The sequence below is a fragment of the Argopecten irradians genome, chromosome 5 (genome assembly GCF_041381155.1).
Source record: "Argopecten irradians isolate NY chromosome 5, Ai_NY, whole genome shotgun sequence".
Classification (NCBI taxonomy): Eukaryota; Metazoa; Mollusca; class Bivalvia; order Pectinida; family Pectinidae; genus Argopecten; species Argopecten irradians.
This window is the reverse complement of record NC_091138.1, coordinates 40226387-40248056: the sequence shown is the minus strand read 5'-3', so window position 1 is coordinate 40248056 and position 21670 is coordinate 40226387. Positions and strand designations below refer to the sequence as shown.

The following is a 21670-nucleotide window of genomic DNA, read 5'->3' as shown; positions in this document are numbered from 1 at the left end:
GAAACGACCCATGTGGATAGGAGATTGAGTCCAGGATAAAATGTTAACCTGGCCACTGATTGGCTGGCTAATCTTGAATTTCAAAAGTAAAAATGTTTTCTGACAGGTAATTATTCCTTGATAACCATGATATGAATTTGGAAATTCAGATTGAGATTTAGGTTCAAAATATCAATTTTGATAATGAATAAGTAAAAACATTAGAATTTCAGGTTTTTTAAAAAAAGATCAAGGACCAATGCGGAATAACTCGTACAATTAGAGTTTTAGTATTAGATACGGATTACCTCCCTTTGGCCAAAGGCCACATCATGTAATCTCAAACTACAAAATCGCTGAAAGGACAATTGATGTTCTATACCTCCGCCATTTTGAATCATATGACATTGAAAATTGGTCAATATATGTGTCTGAGAGCGTGCCCTTTTCACATTTGTTTCAAAACCTTTCTCTCGGAAATTTCTTAAATTACGGTAAAATTTACGTTAAAAAAGTGAACGAAACGCCATATTCGGAGGGCTGTATATCCGCCATTTTCTAATTCCTGATTTTGAAATGACAATATATCAATGTCTACATTTACATAAAATCAACACCCTTAATTAAATGATAAAGGCCCTACGAGCTCACAAATTACGGGGAAAAAATAAGGAAATGGAACAAATTGACATATTTGGAGAGCTATATTTCCGCCATTTGTCTATATAACCCCTTTAAATTTTATAACTTTTGAAGACAAAAGTTTATACAACATAGGTATAAAAATTCAACCTTGTACATACAGGTTTAAAGGCGCTGAAACGCGTGCCGCAAGGACAAATATGAACTAAAATTTCGATTTTGATGTCCTATATCTCCGCCATTTTGAATCATATGACCTTGAAATTAGTCATTTTATGTGTCTTAGAGCATGCTCTTTCACATCCAATTCAAAACCTTTCTCTTTGAAATTTCATCAATTACGGTAAAATTTACGTTAAAAAAGTGAACGAAACGCCCGATTCGGAGGGCTGTATTTCTGCCATTTTCCAATTCCTGATTTCGAAATTAAAACCCTGTCCAGAAAATATGCTAATGTCTAAGTTTTCAAAAAAATCAACACCTTACAATAAATGATAAATGCCCTACGAGCTCACAAATAACGGGGAAAAATAAGGAAATGGAACAAATTGACCTAATTGGAGAGCTATATTTTCGCCATTTTTCTTAATAACCCATTGAAGTTCATAACTTTTGAAGACAAAAGTTCTTACGACACAAGTACGAAAATTGAAGACTGTACATGCAGGTTTAAAGTCGCCGAAACGTCTCGCGCAGGGACAAATCTAAACTAAAAATTCGATTTTTGATGTCCAATATCTCCGCCATTTTGAATCATATGACCTTGAAATTAGTCATTTTATATTCCTGAGAGCATGATCTGTCATATGCTCATTTCAAAGCATTTCTCTTTAAATTTTCATGAATTACGGTAAAATTTACGTTAAAAATGAACGAAACGCCATATTCGGAGGGCAATATTTCCGCCATTTTCAAATTTATGTTTTCGAAATTAAACACTTGTACAGGCAATAGGCCCAAGTCTACAATTACAAAAAAACAAAATCCTACATGAAATGATAAAGGCCCTACGAGCTCACAAATTACGGAAAAAATAAGAAACTGAAACAAATTGACATATTTGGAGAGCTATATTTCCTCTATTTTTCTATATAACCCCAAAAAATTCATAACTTTTAAGAACAAAAGTTCCTACAACACAGGTACGAAAAATCAAGACTGTACATACAGGTTTAAAGGCGCTGAAACGTCTCGCGCAGGGACAAATATAAACTAAAAATTCGATTTTTGATGTCCAATATCTCCGCCATTTTGAATCATATGACTTTGAAATTGGTCATTTTATGTACCTGAGAACATGCTCTGTCATATGCGCCCTTCGAAACATTTCTATGGTAAAGTTCATAATTGACCTTTGTTTGACCTCATTTAACCCTCTAGCGAACTCATGACCTAGACATAATCTCTGATAATATGTAATGAGAAAAAAAACGTTCAATATCGCGATCTACCTGAATAACTAAACATGATCGATGTACAGCGTATAGTTATGAAGTTATGAGTTTTTAAAGTTCGTTCGAAAAAAGTAGTTTTTTACGTCTGTGACCTTGACCTTGGCCTTTATCGTACAAAATCGAACGTACGTTTCAAGCACTCGTATACCTACATAACGTGTCCAAATTTGAGCGTCGTACCCTCTTCCGTTCGTGAGAAAAAGTGTTAAGAAGGTTTCGTGGAAATAATAAGAATAATAAGAAAAAACAGAACAATAACAATAGGGATTTCCATCCTGACGGAAATCCCTAATAAACAATAGTTGATTTACAGTGGAATCACCTGCTATGAAGCCAGACTGATAAGATAGTTGTAGAGATATTTGAATACAATTTTTTTTCCATTATTTTACTGAAACAAGAGGTTATCGAGATAGGTCTATAATTTTGAACATCATTAGATGATCCATTCCCTTAATATATAGCATTTACATTTGATTGTTTCCAACTATTTGGAATTATTCCTGAATCCAGAGTTTTATTAAATAGAAGACTGAGAGGGAGAATAAGTGAGTTACACAATTGTTTTACTATTTTAGGAACTATACCGTCTGGACCAGGAGGTTTATTTACATCAAGATTACTAATTTGGTCAGATACATCTTGTTGAGTGATTTGAATATTTGTAAGTGAGTAAGGTATATCGGGCTGTGCTAACTGAGGAAATTCAAGGTTTGGTGAAGATTCAAGATTTCTGCTTTATCAATAGGATGGTTAATGATTAGGTTATCAGATTCAAGAGGTGGAATAGAAGGGGATTTATTAGTGAAGTTAGTAATAGCTTTTGCTATCTTCCACCATTTGTCTGGAGGGACCGAGTTTTCATTTAGACAATTTTCAATCTTTTTGATGTAGTTTTTTTTGGCCACACGAAACAAGCCAATTGTTTCATTCCTAAGATAACGAAATCGTTCCCAGTAGTGGGGGGTATTACAATGTAATTATTTTAGCTTTTCTATGTATTCTATTGCGTTGTCTCATTTTTAATCTTGGTATTATTCACCCAGGGCTTATCATTTTCAATTTAATAACAACAGAAATATTGCGATTTCCTTGTTAGAAAGAATAACATGGCTGCTTGCATGTTTGTATGTATCACTTTGCTTTGCCGACTTTTGACTTATAAATCATATGTGATTTATGGATATGTTTTTAAAAAAGTACATAGATTGTTGTTTATTTTTAATAAAAACGATTTATTTTGTAGTTAGTATTCTGTAATTAATTCGGAATTGCAACCATTGAAGTTTGGAGCTAGTAGTAGCAATAAAAGGGTGTTTATAAATATTTCCCCCATTCATCTCGATAAATTTCAAAATCTTGATTCCATTTATTTTGTGCAATAGGTCTAACTTCGTTTTTAATCAGAACAGTATGTAATTTTTGAACACCCTTTTCACAATTTACAATTAATTTGAGGTTTATTGGTGTGTTGGAAAGAGCTATATTTTTTTTCAAAGTTACAATTTTGTTGATTGTTTCCTATGACAATGTTAATGGCGTTTTTGATTCCTTGATATTCTAGAAAATTGGTCTGAATTTTGAACTTTTCACGAAATTCTTCTAGACTATATATGGATTTGTCTGCTTTCAACATGTTATAAATAAAAAGTACACCCTTTTCATACCATAACTGCTTAAAAATAACTTTATTATTTATTTTGATTTCACTATTAAACCAAATAGGGTTTTCTAAAATATTTGTTTTGTAAATATTATTTGCACTTAAAGTCATACACCAAGCCTCTAGAACATCTCTCCAAATCAATTTTTTGCAATTTTTAGACTGTTTTTTCTAGTATTCAATTCCAGTATTTGCTAATTTTTGTTTGTCAATTAGAGATCTTAAAATATTATCCCAGTTTCCTACTTTACAATGAATTCGTCTAATCCAAGAAACTTTTATAGCCGTTATAAAAGATTTTAGATGAATCATTTAAGCATAGAAATTTAGTGATTTGAGAGTTTGATCTAAAGATTTTTCAGAGCCATCTAAAGTAAGACATGTCATCCGCAAATTGTGATAATAGAATTTCATCTTCACGTATAAGTATACTTTTAATATTTTCATTATTTCTTAGTAGTATGGATACAATTTCTGCACATAAATAAAGATATATGAAGAGAAGGGCTCACCTTGACGATAGCCACGCTCTATATGGAAAAAGTTGGATAGATTTCCCCCAATATTTACTGTTGACTGTATATTATTTCCAAAGAGTTTATCCATTTGATTATTGTTGGACCGAAATTATAGTACTGGAGAGTTTCATCAATGGAGTTCTAGGATACCGAGTCAAAAGCTTTTTCAAGGTCTATTAAGAGTAGAAGTCCAGGTATATTATTTTCCTCTGTGTATTGCATATCATCATATATCAACCTTGTATTTTCGCCTATATATATTCCAGGGATAATTCCAGTTTGATTATTGCTAATTAATTTACTGATTACTTTTTGAATCGTTCTGCAATTGCACCTGATGCTAATTTATATATATTATTGAAAAGTGGTATCGGCTTCCAATTACTTAATTATGGTAATTCCTGATAAGCTCCCAATTAATTATTATGACGACCATAAGATCACATGTCAAGGTCAAATGTCCATGGTGTTACCATACTTAAATACTATAATATCCTATGTCAAAGTACAAGTCTGCCCTGCAGGTAGGGCGTTAGAATTGTACCTGCTGCCCCTATTGCATGATCGTAAAAGGCGACTAAATTTAGGATCTTATCTTTTCTCTTCCTAACAGACTTTATATTTTCTAATGCCTCCCTTGACACCGCCTCACTTTTGGCCTTGTGTTTAGCGTTCGCCCATGTGAGGAAGGCTCTGGGTTCTGTCCCCTGACCGAGACACACCAAAGTCTATAAAAGTAGTAGTTTCTGCTCCTGCATAGCGCTCAGCGAACAGGGAAAGGGACGACTGGTTTGCCCGTTGTCAGTATAATGTGACCGGGTGGGGTGTGTTGCTTGTTGTCTTCGGTGGCATGCTTCAGTGATATAGCACTATAAAAAGGGCAACAGTTCCACTATACAAGAAGACACACCATGAATATACCGCAGTCTCCCACAACACGCACCTCGCACAACATACACGCAACACACCGCATACATTAGAGGCCGTCCTTACATGACCATAGCTGTTAATAGACGTTAATTAATCAAACAAACAAAGTACAAGTTCACATCAAATCATATGACTTGAATACTCCGTAATCAGCTGACTAATAATATATCTCACCAGTCAATTATAGCATACAGATACTTTTCATTTTATTATATAAAATGACTCAAAAAGATTATTTTTGAGACAAAGATATTATTTTTGTCTTTCAATAATTTGAAAACTTTTTGTTTGTTAACTATATAAGTTAACACACAACAGACACTTGTCCATGGTGTTACCAGATTGAAATGTTTTGTAAGGTTCTTGATCATCATAATGCCATTCATTAAAGATGGACTAGGTAGTAATAATACTATGATATCAAACAGTTTCAAATATATCTTATGTTACAAGCGGAGTAAAAAAGCAGTATTTCTTTGTCCTTGTCTATGGTGTTACCATGTTTGTCCATAGTGTTACCAAGACTAAATGTTGTGGTACTGTTGCCGATTATATTTGTGATTCATTATTTTGAAATTTATTTCATCTATAAAGATGTATGCATCAAATATTATAACAATTATATTTCTTCTTGTAAGGATCTTTTTTGTTTGTGGTGTTACCAAAAATTGTCAGTAGTGTTATTATTTTATCACTATTTGGTAACAACAACGACAGTAACACCACAGACGTTTTCTTCATTTTTCAAAGATTTTCATTTCTATACTTCATCATAGTACAAACTGTAACATCTTAATTTGAACTAACTAGTAGTTCCTTTAAAATACAACAGAGAGTTTTATTGAAAATACATATCATGGTTCAAAATAATCGGTAACACCATGGACACTGAAATGTTCATTGATGGACTGATAGCTAAACTCGTCATTGAGTTGTTCTAATTAAAAAAAATCCCCTCCCTTGGACTTAAATCACCATGTGCCAAATAAGTAGGGAGTAGATGATATGTTAATAAATTATGGATAATAGTACTTATCCTTCCCAGTGATGCATCATTTGAACCAAAATATGATTGTAGTAACACCACAGACATTTCTTCAAATAAAAGGTTTTTTTTTTTACAAAAACTATTAAAACTTTCAAATATTTGATGATTACCTACAAAACAAATACTAACTTAACATTTTATCACATTGAGACGATATTTTTATGAATTTGGGTCATTTCTCCTGTGACAAGCCTATTTCCTGTGGTTGACCTATTTTGAATTGAAAAAAAAAATGAACATAATTCTTATTTTCAGAACAAAGTGCATTAAAATTTTCTTTCTTTGCTCAATATAGTCAGTTTTAAGCCTCAAACATAACCTTTCCCTGTTAAAATATTTCTAAAAAGACAATATATAGAGAAGACAGCAATTTGAAACTTTTCTTAGAATGACTCATATGCAAATTTTAATGTACTCTCAGACTGAATTGTCCCTTTAAATACAATGTATCAATATTGTGGGTTTTTTTTATACAACAGGTACTGTATACTCATCAGAAACAAAACAAAAATTAAAAATTTGGCATAGGTTTTGACCCATGGTACTAGAGTAAGTAACAGAACGTATGATCAGTGTAACATTTTCAGATCAGTGTCCAATTCACTTTTCACAATTATGATTTTACTTCAGAGAACAAAATCAGACTTTAATAATGAGTGGGTTACAGCTTAATCAAGCTTTAGGTTATAGTTGGAAATATCAAGAACAGAAATCCGAGGGCTGTCTGTCACATCAGGGACAAATCTTTTATGGTCCTCAGCTATATGAGGACAAAGGTTCAGAGGACTATGAGTCACATCAGGAACAAAACTCTGATGGTCCTCAGTTACATGAGGACAAAGTTTCAGAAGACTGTAAGTCACATCAGAAACAAGCTTTGGAGAGCAGTCAGTTACAGCAGAAGGATAAAGTATTGGAAGTAAGGATTGAAGGGATTGACAGTCAATTTATCGTTAATAATTCAAAAGGAGGAAATTATAAGGAACTAGTGGATTGTGAAATTGGAGAGAAGGATGAATGGACAGAGAAAGCTGAAATCTTGAGTAAAATTGATTTACCCGAAGCGAATATTCAACGTACTGGAAGAAATGAAGATAATTCTTCAGGAATGAGGAATAGTCAAACTTCTGAACTTGATACAACTGCATCTCAGTCATTCAAAACTGGCAAATCTTTTCACAATGCTGAAGCAGTGATAGTGCATTCTGCCACCAATGAGAAACTCAACAGTTTAAATGATCTCAACTTCAGTCAAGATTCAGTCACATTTTCTTCAATATCATCTGCAGAAGGTAGAGACTGGAGTGACAAACTGGATGTGAGGACTAGTACTTGGCAAACTAAACAGACCATTCCAGACAGGCATTCAGCTACAAATAATCTAAGACTTTCTCATTCAAACCCGCAGAAAATTAGCCAATAGTTCACAAAGGTTGATGTGCCATTCTCACAATCTAGGGGCAAAGATGCAATGATATATTCTTCTCCAATGAAATACTGCAAATCAACTTTCTTTCGCGGATGCCTGTAATAGAATAATAAAACGAAAGATAACATTAAATTAGTGTCAAATTTATTAATAAACATCAAATTCACTCCAATACCCTATATATCAAAATCATTCTGTGATGGTACATATTCAAATTACACTTCACTCCACTCACTATTAAAGTATTACAGTATATTCTGTATGTACATGTACTAAATGTACTATATTGTCAGGAGTATGGACTAACAATTTTATATAATACAAGCCAAAGGAACACATTCATGGAACACAGTCATCGCCATCACAAGTTTGATGATACCAGGCTAGGTATTGTTTCAAATTGCACAGGGGAAATTTATGTTTTTGTACTGCATTCAGTATCCAATATCCTCGATTCTTTTAATTCCTGCATCTCTGGTTAGTATTTCTTTGTACCAGTAAAAAGGATGTGAAAATGCATGTAACAGTTACCTGTATGCTAAATTGTTAACTGACTCAGACGTAGTCTAACAAGTTATTCTAAGTACCAAATGTGTCTATGTAGTGATGTTTGTGTAAGACACATATACATGTATATAAATTATGATTGTACAATATGTTTTTACAATATATATCATATCAATGGCGTCAGATTTAGCATGCGAGTAGTATTTAAACCGGTAGCCATTGCAAAATGTACCTTCTTCCGTTTTTGTTTCAAGATGGCCGCCATAATCGTGCTTGTCATTCCACTGGAAATCTTTTATTGCCCAGAGATTTGCGGAGATTTTGATGACATAATTTACCACCGTATACAAGAGTACTGTTCTAAAACTTACAGTTGTAAAACATCGTTAGGAAGAGCATAAAAAGGAATTTTCAAATAGCTTTCAATATCACTAGATAAAGAATAGTATTGTCGGCGAATAATTTGATGATACTGCTTATGTCCAATACTATATTATTAATAAATTTTAAAAACAAAAAAGTGCTACTATATGGAGCCATGAGGAACGCCAGATTTAATCGTGCTGTAATCTGAAAATTTTCCATTAACTTCTAGAGAGAAAACTCTTAAAACACAACAGAATGTTTTCCGTAATGCTTGCATTGTATAGTTTATGTAGTAATCCCTTGAGCCAGACGCGATCAAACTTGACCTATATCTAGTAAAATAAGTGTACCTCCTTTTCGCGATCTAATGCTCTACCGATATCGTGATATCTAACAGTTGATTAACAGCAGAATCACCACTATCTTATAAACCCTGATTGGTGCTCAGTGAAATCACGTAAAAAGTTATGAACATGTTTAAAATGTTCCTTTCGATAACTTACTCTGTGATTATACTTATTAGTGAGATTGGACGATAGTTGGAGGCAGTACTGGGGTCGTCCTTTTCAAATATAGCGATTACGTTTGCCCTTTTCCATTTATTGGGACAACATTGATTACTTACCGGTTTATTAAAAAGATTACAAAGAGGTCCTAATAACTGTCGTTTACCTTCTTTTAACGATTTACCACGAATCATATGGGGTCCGGTTGCTTTAGAAGCATCTATCATATCAATGGCGTCAGATTTGGCTTGCGAGTAGTATTTAAACCGGGAGCCATTGCAAAAAGTACCTTCTTCCGTTTTTGTTTCAAGATGGCCGCCATTTTCGTGGGTAAAAATTAACAAAGTAATGAAATAGTATGCTGCATATCTCATTCAAAACATGAAACTTCGCATGTTAGTAGCCAAGACAACACATATTTCATGAATTTTCATGCTTGTATAAGAAATGCATGTTTTTTTTCCCTATGCCGCTTTACTACATTCAGAATATCCAATTTTTTCTGCGCTGACGGTAATTTCAGAGGTCAAAGGGTTAAAATGGACCTTTCCATTGTTTAAGTCCTTTACAATTAAATATTAGAATGGAGATAATTACAGTGGCTGATTTGTGCCATTTTGTCTTTTCGACCCGTTTTCATCGAACCTTAAATTTTCGTCTTTTCGTCTTTTCGCCACATAAAGACGAAAATTAAGGTTTTTTAATTGTCGTGTTTTAGGGGCGAAAAGACGAAAATTAACGAACCTTAATTGTCGTCTTTTCGCCCCTAAAACACGACAATTAAAGCACCTTCAAAAAGACGATTTAAGGTTCGTTGAAAACGGGACGAAAAAGACGAAATGGCACAAATCAGCCACCGTAGATAATATTTTTTGCTGTTAAGGTGTGCAAATACTCCCGGTATTGGGTTTGTGAAGTTCAGTTCAGAAAACTGATGAAAAATTAAAAAAGTAGGTCACCGTGACAAAGTAAAGCATTTGTTCTGCTATAGCTTTAAAAGTTTTTTTTTTTTTTTTTTTTTTTTGCTGAAAACTTCGATAGGTAAGATTGGTTATTAGTACTGCATTTGGATCTTAACATCACCTACTTAAGATGATAACATATATATTCGTGTTACATTGGCTAGGTCACTTGCATAAATTAGGTCATGTTCAATTAATGGCATCATCTGTTCACTAAGTATCTGCTGGGATTTTTTTTTAATCTTTAAACAGGTTTTTATACTATTCAAACTTTTGCTGTAAATCTTTACTAGATTCGTGGTAATTAAAATATTGAGCAATAATGTGTGAAATGATACACTTTTGTCACTTTAATTTTACATTTAATATTAATTTGAGCACTTTTATTTTTTACTCTAAAGCACATGGTGTAAAGTAAGTATTTTTTGTAACCGAAGAAAAATACTAAATCGCCTGCTCCTGTTTTAGATAGTAAAAAACACCATTTGTCAGCGGTGGAGCATCTTTAAGGGATATGGGTAGCATATGTTGTTATTCTGAGAAAAATATGAGTCTCATTCATCATGTCTGGTATATTTTTAAAGAAGACCACTGGAAAATAAATTCTACAACCATCCATACATATCAAACACCTCATTAGGAAAGTATGGCTTTAATCTCTGGTGTATGTGGTCAAATTGGCAATGATCCCATAAAATCCAATATTTTGTCAACTGGGTATCTTTGAGTGACAAAAGCTCAAAAAACAAGCACACGGACATATGTTTTTTCTTCCATTTTCTTTTATGGTATGAACTCCTATTTCCAAAAAGCTATATGAGAAAAAAAGTTAAATACAAGAAAATTTTGACCTCCCAGAGGAGTACATCCTTAATTTGGAATATGATATAATAACCTCTCAAAACAAACATAATCCAAAATTATTGTAGAATCCAATATCAGCTGTTATGGATGAAAGTATTTCAATACCTGCACCAAACCGTTAGCCTGGTCATTTCCAAAACAACGCCAGGGAGATTCGAGAGGCAAATTATTAAAGGAATTACCAGTAACTTTATTAACCTCTATTAGGTTATAACCAAGGTTAATACAAACTGTATTCCACTTCACCAAAACGACATTTCGGGCCAAACTTTGTTGCAATCTAAGAAGACTCCAGGGGATGGAGGGTGTCGAGAGCCTTCCCCAAACGATCTTTCCAGCCATGCAGGACTTTATGACAAGTAGTGATTTTCCCCTATTGGGCGGGGCCTATTCTATCTTGGGAGATGGATTAGAGCCTAGATTGTGTTCCCCTTCCTCCAAGAATGATTATGGCCAAATTTAGTTATAATCTATGCCAAAATTTATGACTAGTAGTGGTTTACTGACAGTAAATGCAATGTTGTTGGATGATGGACGCCACCGTCAGCATTTCGGGCCAGGTGAGTTAAATATGAATGTTTTGTTGTGTTACTTGATCATATAACAGGGAGAAATCTGGCAGTTATAATTACTGGATATTTTTTTCTTGAAAACAGACAATAGCACTGTAGTGTACCCGATCTGGAGGAAACACTTCAAGATGGCGGCCGGTTCAGAACGAAAAAGGTAGGTGTCGATTACAAAGTGAGGTTTCTGCAGAAATATGGTTCCGATTTTTCCATAGCACTGCTAGATTTTGAGAGGATTTGACAAGGAACACGCACATCCATTCCTCCGGTTCCATCATTACGTTTTATGGTTGTATCACTGCTCAGAAGTAGGCGTAAGTTGCGATTTTAAGATCGAAGCGTAACAATCATTGTAAACATGCGATTTTTGGACGTTTTATATATCACAAAATGGCGTTTCTACTTAATTCTGCCAAAGCACAACTCATTTGGTCAACTTATTAATTAGTTATCGATGTTTAAACAATTTCGCATTGACATGGAGTGGACCCTGAAAATTTACGATCTTTTAATCACGGAGTGGACTAAAATTTTGGGTACGGAGTATACTTTTTGGATACAGAGTGGACGCATTTGGATACGGAGTGGACAATTATAAATGATAATAATTACACCCATTTATGTGTACGGTATGATATTCATATGAGTTGCATTAAATTACTTTCGTTTAACAATTATTGTATTAATTAATAATTGATGTTTGTAGGGACCATGAGTTCGATGCAGTAGAAAGGGCAAGAGGTGCGAGGTAACGAAGAAAAGGAAACGTGAGCAAGCCAGATGAACCTTCACGAAAGCCGCTTTTTAGTTAGGGAATTTCACCGAGCCCACGACACCAAAATCCTTTCACATGTTAGACGTGGACTCAATTTTTAAGACTGTGAATGAGTGTATTTAGGTCCAAATCGCAAAGACAGCGATACTTTTTTGTGAAAAACAATAATCAGTGTTGATCGATGCTATGAAAGAATAAAACAATTTCACTTGTAAAACAACTTGGTTTCTTTATCAAGTAAATCAACATACATGAACATGAATGATTATGATTTTTGCACAACAGCACCTAACCGAAAAAAAAACTTATCAGAGAACTTTCTCTTCTTGAGTCATTAAAAACTCTGTTAAATATTTCGTAAAACTATGAAGTAATAAAATATTTCAAAGCCATGCTAAAGTATATCATTATGATTCACTATTAATTGTGATGACATTATGAACAATGATTATAATACAAAATGATATAATGTGAGAATAAACACCAAAAGTCGGCGAGAGCTCCACTGAAAAAAAATGAATTTATTTCTGACTCCTGGTTACGTAAATTCTGAAAATCAAATAAAAACAAAAAATATGTCTTTTAAGCACAGACAGTCATCAAAGTGAACTTGTGTCAAAAAGAAAAGTAAAGGACTAGCTATATTTCAATAGCAAAAACATCTGTTCTGCAAATGTTCCAACTAAATACATGTATGTACACTGTAGATATTAATCATGGGTTAGGATGTTCTCACGCAACGTGTCTTCGAAGTCCAGGGGCCCACCTGTACTGCTTGTTGCAGTGTCGACATGGATATTTCACAAAGTGATGGACACGCCTCTGCTATCGGCCCTAGTAAAATGTTTGTCACAGTTCGGACACTTTAATGCTTCCTGTCAGTGGCTCTCCATGTGCCCCTTGAGATTACAATTGCCCAGTCCACTCCGTATCCAAATGTGTTCACTCCGTATCCAAAAAGTATACTCCGTACTCAAAATTTCGAGTCCACTCCGTGATTAAAAGATCGTAAATTTTCAGGGTCCACTCCATGTCAATGCGAAATTGTTTAAACATCGATAACTCATTAATAAGTTGACCAAATAAGTTGTGCTTTGCAGAATTAAGTAGAAACGCCATTTTGCGAGATACGTGATGAATCATTCGGTATATAGCATCAAAACGTCCGAAAATCGCATGTTTACAATGATTGTTACGCTTCGATTTTAAAATCGCAACTTACGCCTACTTCTGAGCACTGATACAACCATAAAACGTAATGATGGATCCAGAGGAATGGATGTGCGTGTTCCTTGTCAAATTATCTCAAAATCTAGTGATAGTTGCATCTATCAAATCCCAACACCTTTCACGAAAATAAAAGTTCCAAAAATATACTTTCAAAACCACACTTTTGCACACGATTTCACTTTTTTGTGTATATGTACCCATTATAATCCAAAATATTGAGGAATATATATATTTAAATCTTTTCAGCTTAAGTTAAAAAAACGTTTCTACTTAAGTTAAAAAAACTTTTCAGCTTTAGTTAAAAAACTGTTTTGCTTAAGTTGAAAAAACTTTTCAGCTTAAGTTAAAAAAAACTTTTCTACTTAAGTTAAAAAAACTTTTCAACTTAAGTTAAAAAAAACCTTTTCCGCTTAAGTTAAAATCTTTTCAGCTTAAGTTAAAAAAACGTTTCTACTTAAGTTAAAAAAAACTTTTCAGCTTAAGTTAAAAAACTTTTCTACTTAAGTTAAAAAAACTTTTCAGCTTAAGTTAAAAAACTTTTCTACTTAAGTTAAAAAAACTTTTCAACTTAAGTTAAAAAAACTTTTCAGCTTAAGTTAAAATCTTTTCAGCTTAAGTTAAAAAACTTTTCTACTTAAGTTAAAAAAACTTTTCAGCTTAAGTTAAAAAACTTTTCTACTTAAGTTAAAAAAACTTTTCAACTTAAGTTAAAAAAACTTTTCAGCTTAAGTTAAAATCTTTTCAGCTTAAGTTAAAAAACGTTTCTACTTAAGTTAAAAAAAAACTTTTCAACTTAAGTTAAAAAAAACTTTTCAGCTTAAGTTAAAAAAAAACTTTTCAGCTTAAGTTTCAGCTTAAGTTAAATAAACTTTTCTACTTAAGTAAAACTTTTCAGCTTATAAGGTTTAAAAACTTTTCAGCTTGGTTGTGATTAATTGTAGCTGGTCTAATATGACTTTTTAACAAATGCAATTTTTTAGATGAGCACCAGGAGAATGTGCTAAATGAACATTTGACTTAACAATTAACAGAAAAATGCAACGTGCAATGGGTATTCGGCATACAAATATTGGGAGCCGCCATCTTGTTAGGCAGTTGTCATCGCACTCAAAGCAGTTTCGAAACGGCGACTGTGATTGGCTGTTATGTATGGAGTGTTTTCATTGAATGAGCATATTGGACTAGTCCAAAGGCGATTTCACGGTTGACTTCACATTTTTTGCATGATCACAATTTCGATGGAAGTGCGATCGATATATATTTTTACACTTAAGTTAAAATAAGTGTTATGCATTATCATAGTGCAACTATCTTTTCAACTTAAGTTAGAAAAGAGTATTTTGCATTATCACGTTATTTAACTTAAGTTAAAAAGATTTTAGCTTAAGCTGAAAAGATTTCCACTTAAGTTAAAAAGATTTCAACTTAAGTAAAAAAAACTTTAATTATGTAAGTTTTTTTAACTTAAGTTGAAATCTGTTTAACTTAAGTTGAAATCTTTTTAGTTTAAGCTAAAATCTTTTTAACTTAAGCTAAATAACTTTTTAACTTAAACTATTATGTATTAAATATCAAAACGGCTTGCCATACCTGCGGCTGTATTGCATGGATATGGCTACCCATGCAATAAAGCCTCGTGACGTCACGGCGTCAACAAAATCTCTTTTTCCTCGTTAAATTTTTCACATTTTTTTCACAAATATGACTGGTTTTACTATAAAAGATGCAAATAACGGAATTTGTGTTGAAAATATCACGTTATTTTTCATGTATGAAAAATTGACTTCAAGTCGTGGATTTCATCGAATTTATTTCAAAATGGCGGGATATATTTTAGTTGTAAAATTCCAATAAAACGTCGAGGTATGAAAGAGTCTTATAATCTTGACTATACGTAGTGTTTTATAGAAATGTTATTGGACAAGGGACAGCAGAATCATTTCACTTGGTCATTGGGTACAATGATGACCTGACCATTTGGGTTGAGAGTTGGCTTCAAGAACAAGTTCATCGTAGATTTTGGATTATCATAGCTAGACTTATTCACAAGATATAAGGAGGTGAGCTTAAAAATAACAAAAACAATTTATTTGATTTTTGTAACTTTTCTTTTATACAACTGTGGCACCGCCAAATACATAACATTTACATACAATTAAACAAATGCTCATCACATAGACAAAACTATCAGTAATGGCTTCTATAGTGATTCTGACATGGGTTTAGAGAGATATTTTCTTTCATACCTACACGTGCAATACTGGCTGGTCTAGGGCAATACACTCATGTCGCCTGAGGCTGTATTGCATGGCTACCCATGCAATAAAGCCTCGTGACGTTACGGCGTCAACAAAATCTGTATTTCCTCGGTAAAATTTTAACATTTTTTTCACAAAATTGACTGGTTTTACTATAAAAGATGCAAGCAACGGAATTTGTGTTGAAAATATCAGGTAATTTTTCGTGTATGGAAATTGACTTCCAGTCGTGGATTTCTTCGAATTTATTTCAAAATGGCGGGATATTATAGTTGTAAAATTGCAGTAAAACGTCGTGGTATGAAAGAAAAATACTCTTTCATATGTGGATATAAAGGATAGGGATATTCTACCCTCGGGATCACAAAATGTTGCAAAACCCTCGGCAAGCCTCGGGTTTTACTACATTTTGTGACCCTCGGGTAGAATATCCCTATCATTCATATCCACATATGAAAGAGTCTTATAATATTTATCGCCTTAACAATGAAATTAAATTCTTAACCTTACAAAAACACTTGAATTTTGTTAAACCCAACAATATTTTATTTAAATGCTGATTTTCACAGCAAGTCTTCCAGGATTTTCATTTAAATTCCTAATTTTCGTAGAATTACTCTTTATATCTACTCCATTGTATTTTATCACATGCAGCATACATCACTAAAGGACTTACTTTGGTGGTTTTGACCTCAGAATCAAGCCACAGAATTCTTTTGCACCATTAATAAATCATACATTTGTAGCAAGAGATAGAAAGGACGATATGTTTTCAATAACTTAAAGCACAGCACTTCTGATACTACATGTACTTCCCAAATCCTACTTCACATTTACAAAGTAAGTTCATTAAAATAATGTAGATATATCTCAAACAAACAGCACCTTGTTGTTTTGACAACAGTTTGATTATCATCGGTTTTAATTCTTTAATCCCTTAGCAAAGGAGCACTGTCATGCATAGAAATCACAGACATCAGAAAATATTTAATCTCCTCTTACCAGGTACATGTACATCAAAGTAATCATACACTGTAGCACATCACTATTTTAACTCATTCACCCCTGAACTTTCATAATGGACTGGTCTAGTCTTTGATTTAGAAGAGCCTAAATGTGTTTCCAGGGGTGAATGACTGATATGCAGAAAAACATCCATGGGAAATCATTATAAATATAGCAAACACAAACAATTGGTGGGAAAACAAAGGTAGTATTAATGGTAAATAAGCTAATAACTTTTCAGAATCTAGAAAATGATCAAATTAATACATAATATATAGTCTCATAGCTTGTTTGTGAAAGCAGCCAAAATATGCCTTGTTCTTCTTATAAATGCATGCGTTATATTGGCATAAAGAAAACTTCATTTTAGTAAGACCTTGTATAATGAATCCAGTTTGAACAGGAGAAATAATTTGTTACAACTTAAATTCTTAAACTATTAATAAATTAAAGTCATTGGCTGATTGCACCCTGTAAACATAGCCACTTAACTTACTCGCAAATTCCAACATCAACAACGTCTTCTTTGGCAGATTTTCCATTATCAACAATTAATTGTATGTATAGCTGTTTGATCTATTGGATTTTCTATCCATCGATTCCCCTTTTTAGCCATAAATTTCACTTTAAAACAAGGCTATATTCAGCACTTTCATAAAACAAAAAGTTTGAAAAATTTGAATAAAGCATAATACTTATATTGACTCGACTGGAACACAAAATCTCTTTGTATCAATATATAATTCATAACAAACAAAGTCGTAATATGCTTCTTAAAGAAGTATAAATATCAAGCAGGGTTGTCTTACGGAAGTTTTACTGTAATCAAAAAATACAAATTGATAGTACTCTCGGCAACTGTAATTATCTTCATATTTTTTTTTTTTTTTTAAATTAAATTACCCGGTAGACCACATACTTTATACACAACCCTAATACAGGGGTGTCGAGATCCCAAAAACGGCATGGGTAAAGTACAATTTACCGACGATTAGTCCCACCTTCTGGTGAGTATGATGTTACAACATTCAAGCCAGAAGATAATGTGACAATCCCCGGAAGGTTGGACTAATTGACAGTTAATTGTTCTAAACCCACGTCGTTTTGGGATCTCGAAACTAATGTATAAGCCAATACATATGTAGGTCTGTACTGGATCCGATGCTGTAGTTAACTTTAAACCACACCAGACTTGAGTAGACTAAAGGAACATGTTATCCACAACATTACTTCACTAATACTGTACACTGTCTAGTTGGTAACATTCACTGGGTTTTTAATTTCACGAAATTCGGAGATTTATCCAAATTTGTGAAACTTAAAAACTTGCAAAATTGATAAAAACTGGCTTTATATATCACAGATGTCAAATCTTACAACAGTGTTCAGTGAAAATGAACACAGTTCATTGCAAAATTTTTCAATCATGAAATATAGCAAGTATAAAGTATACATGTATGTATCAGGTATATGAAGCAGTTTATGGTTTTCAAATGTTAAGCACTTCAGAACTTGACAGAGCCTTCTGGTAAACTGCTGTTGACAAGTCTATAAAAGCGTACATCATTCACGAGGCGCTGAACACTCTGTGTAAATGATGGCAGATCCTAAAATAGAACAGAGATACATGGATTTATTACTTGTATGACTGTCCATCAAATGATCATATGTAATACATTAAATCAAATATGTATAGATCTAGTACAATCTATACAAGGTCATAACCAAGGTCATGACCAAGTAGTCACCTAGCCCTCTGCTTGTAGGTACCAGGTATAAGCTATCAATCAGTGCTTTTTCAACTCAATTGGTAGAGCATATAGCTAGTGTTTGCAGGGTTCAAACTTCATTCTGGACGCTATATATTTTCTACTCTTCTGTTACAAAATTATCAAATCTGCTAAGAGGATGTGAACCATTCAAATTTAACATTAAAGCTATGAAAATATTCCCTACCTGGTCTAGCCTGAAGTTCTGGCCAAGTATAGTCTTCTGGTTATTGTCCAGTCCATCATAATCTCCAACAAACTGGGGCAAGAATTCTCCATAGAATTTCCCAAAGTCTACAGATGCCATGTTATATATTGTCATGACGATCTCCTCCTGGAGAAGGTCATGTGACTTATGGACTAGGACTTGGAGAAGCACGCTTATAAACTGGAACAACATGACGTCCTTGAATATGGGCTGCAATAAATCATCGAAATAAACTGATAAAATATTCAAACCTTAAAATAAACCCATATACCACTGTAAACCTACTTATTTTAGCACAATAAAATTAGTGCACAGATGATTTTAAACATGATTTAGCACAATTCTTGCTATATCAGCAGAAAATATAGCTTTGGGCAACCATATTTTTAAAGCACTAGTTTGCTGATGCAAAAAAACCTTTAAAATAAGATAACCACTAAAAAATGTACTAAAATATTGTGACGTCACTCCCAAGTCAATATTGCTATTGTGATGTCAAAATACAACCTTGAGTTATCCAGGATAAATCATTCTTCATGCAATTCCTCAATATCTAAAATAAAGTTGCATTTTTTGAAACAATTATCATATCCAATAAAAAAAAATTAAGAACCTTTCATTTGGTCTATATGGCGTTATAACAACATTATTTTATAGACCTTGACAACTGATTATTATGAACCACAAACAGATATATATGTCAAATTTACCTTTTGGTACAGTTTCCACTTAGAGTTGAGCTGCTGTAGAGAGTTGAGGTTAAGTCTGAATACCTCTATATCCGACTGTAGGAAGGATTGGCCATAGGACTACAATCAACCAAGTTTAAATTGAATTTCATCAATTGTTAATCTTTTTTTTTAATTAAAGGGACAATTCACTCAGGCTAATTCTTTTACATAACCAAGAAGCAAAATTTGGCATAAATGTATAGTTCTACATTTCTTATGAAACATATAACATAAAATATTGACAATTTCCATGTCATTGTTTAGTATTTTAATTAATATCGTTGAAATATCAAATCGTTGATCAATACGCTTAAGCAGGTACAATATGGACGCTGTACCAATACCCGAGCCAAAGTCAAGCATGTTAAACAAAGATAAAATGATTTTTAGGCAAGACAATTCACCTAATAAGGGACAGGGTTCGGCATACTAGAAGTTTGACCACAATGTGTAATGGCGGACAGCGAGCGAGTTTGAACATCTACACACATGTCACTACCATGGGCTTTTCAGGCATATCACAGTAAAATCGACTGATATAATTTCCATTAGAACTAGTTTTTTTCCGATATCCATTGATCTAATTTCCATTAGAACTAGTTTTTTTTCCGATATATATGCAAATTTCAACATTCTCTTAGACTGAATTGTCCCTTTAAGAATTAACTTGAATAGATTTTTTATGTTATGGAGGTATAACACAAAAATCTGAGTGTACTCTAAATAAACCGCAAAGCGGTTTATGATGAGAGTACACTCAGATTTTTGTGTTATATCTCCATAACATCATAAACCGCTTCTATTCAAATTAATCCTTATAATTCAATTTACTTAAGATAATCTCTTCAATATTCAAATACATTTTGGGACTCTTTTGTCTATGAAATCATTACGCCTTCATCTCAGCCAATCAGAAGCAATGTTACAAATGGCGACACCATTTTTCCCTTTATGGGTTGATAAAGTAAATTTTTAAGCCACTGAAAATGCTCGTAACAAGCAAAACTGAATTATATATAAATATGCTAACCGGTAATTATATAAATAGCCTGATCGATCTACGAAACAAAATAGAAAGCACAAAAAATGTAGATAAATTGACATGCAAAATTTGGTAAAATTCTCGTGGATTTTGCTTTCTAAGATATACAGTAAAATATGATTATAACGAACCTCAAGGAATCACAAAATTCACTTTGTTACATATATAAACACAGTTCATTATACACATATTATAGATATATTATAGTAACATTGATGGGGAATAAAAATATACTATACTATAATCATGAATCTATTGTGTTTGTTATAAACATATTTTATTTCCTTGGAAATTCTATAAATGAAAACATATAATTCAATGATAACTAAAGGCTATGGTGGCCAAGTGTTTCAACATAGCTAATGATAATCACTTGCACTCCGCTCTATGGTGTTAAGTTTAGAAACTATATGGTGGAAATTGACCGTAGGTGGATGATTTTTAGTGGCTTTCCTTCATGTCCTTAAAGCAACTATGCATGTTATCAGTGACATGAAACAAAGTAAATGAACTATGATAGCACATCTTACCTGCATGATAAGTGTGAACTGGCCGGCGTTCACGACTTCCTCAGTTTTAGACTGGAGCATCGTTAACACAGAGCCTTTAAAGAAGTGTCTCCAGTTATTCATCAACAATGTGTGAAGCAGCTCATACAGGGCATGTTTGATGTCTGGGGTTGGACGCTGGAGGTACCAAACAAACCAGCTTAATCAAGTTTGCTTTTACATATATACAAAGTACATGCACACGGCTACGGTACCATAAGGGTTATTGTGTATGATGGACATTTATGAGAAAGCGAACAAATACCCCAGGGGCGGGACGGTCATCCACCAAGCTTTATACAAACTTTGTTCCCTTTCCCGCAAGGAAGTTTTGGCAAACTCAGAACTTTATGTCTAGTAGTGTTTTTAAACGGTAGTACTGCAGTATAGGTAGTACTGCGGTATAGTACAGTTTAGTAGGCATTTTACATTTGTGTTGAAGTGACCAAAGTGAAGGTAACTAACATTCCAGCACTAGTTACAAGTGAGACATCAATATGGGACAGTCGTTAGGTACTGACATTAAGTCAATATGTGATCAGTTTTCCTCCACCTTCGAAACCTTATGTATCTCTTAAATAGCTGTTTATTATAAGACATTAAGTGGTTCTGTTGGGTAGTTGGTAAGCTATTTGACTTTCACCTAGCCGGCCAGGGTTTGATCCTT

General features: G+C 33.3%; 1 protein-coding gene across 3 annotated transcripts in view; it reads right to left on the bottom strand.

Moving 5' to 3' along the window:
- Nucleotides 1–21670, bottom strand: part of LOC138323854 (exportin-6-like) — a 603808-nt gene that overhangs the window by 559637 nt on the left and 22501 nt on the right. For 2 of the 3 annotated variants that reach the window (XM_069268752.1, XM_069268753.1), the window contains 4 exons: nucleotides 20986–21141; nucleotides 19393–19491; nucleotides 18662–18892; nucleotides 15514–18312 (listed from right to left, as the gene is read on the bottom strand). In XM_069268752.1, coding sequence (XP_069124853.1) covers nucleotides 18211–18312; nucleotides 18662–18892; nucleotides 19393–19491; nucleotides 20986–21141 — 588 coding nt within the window. In that variant the 3' untranslated portion in view covers nucleotides 15514–18210. Of the gene's footprint in view, nucleotides 1–15513; nucleotides 18313–18661; nucleotides 18893–19392; nucleotides 19492–20985; nucleotides 21142–21670 lie in introns of those variants that run through there. The other variant, XR_011208599.1, reaches the window with a different exon arrangement.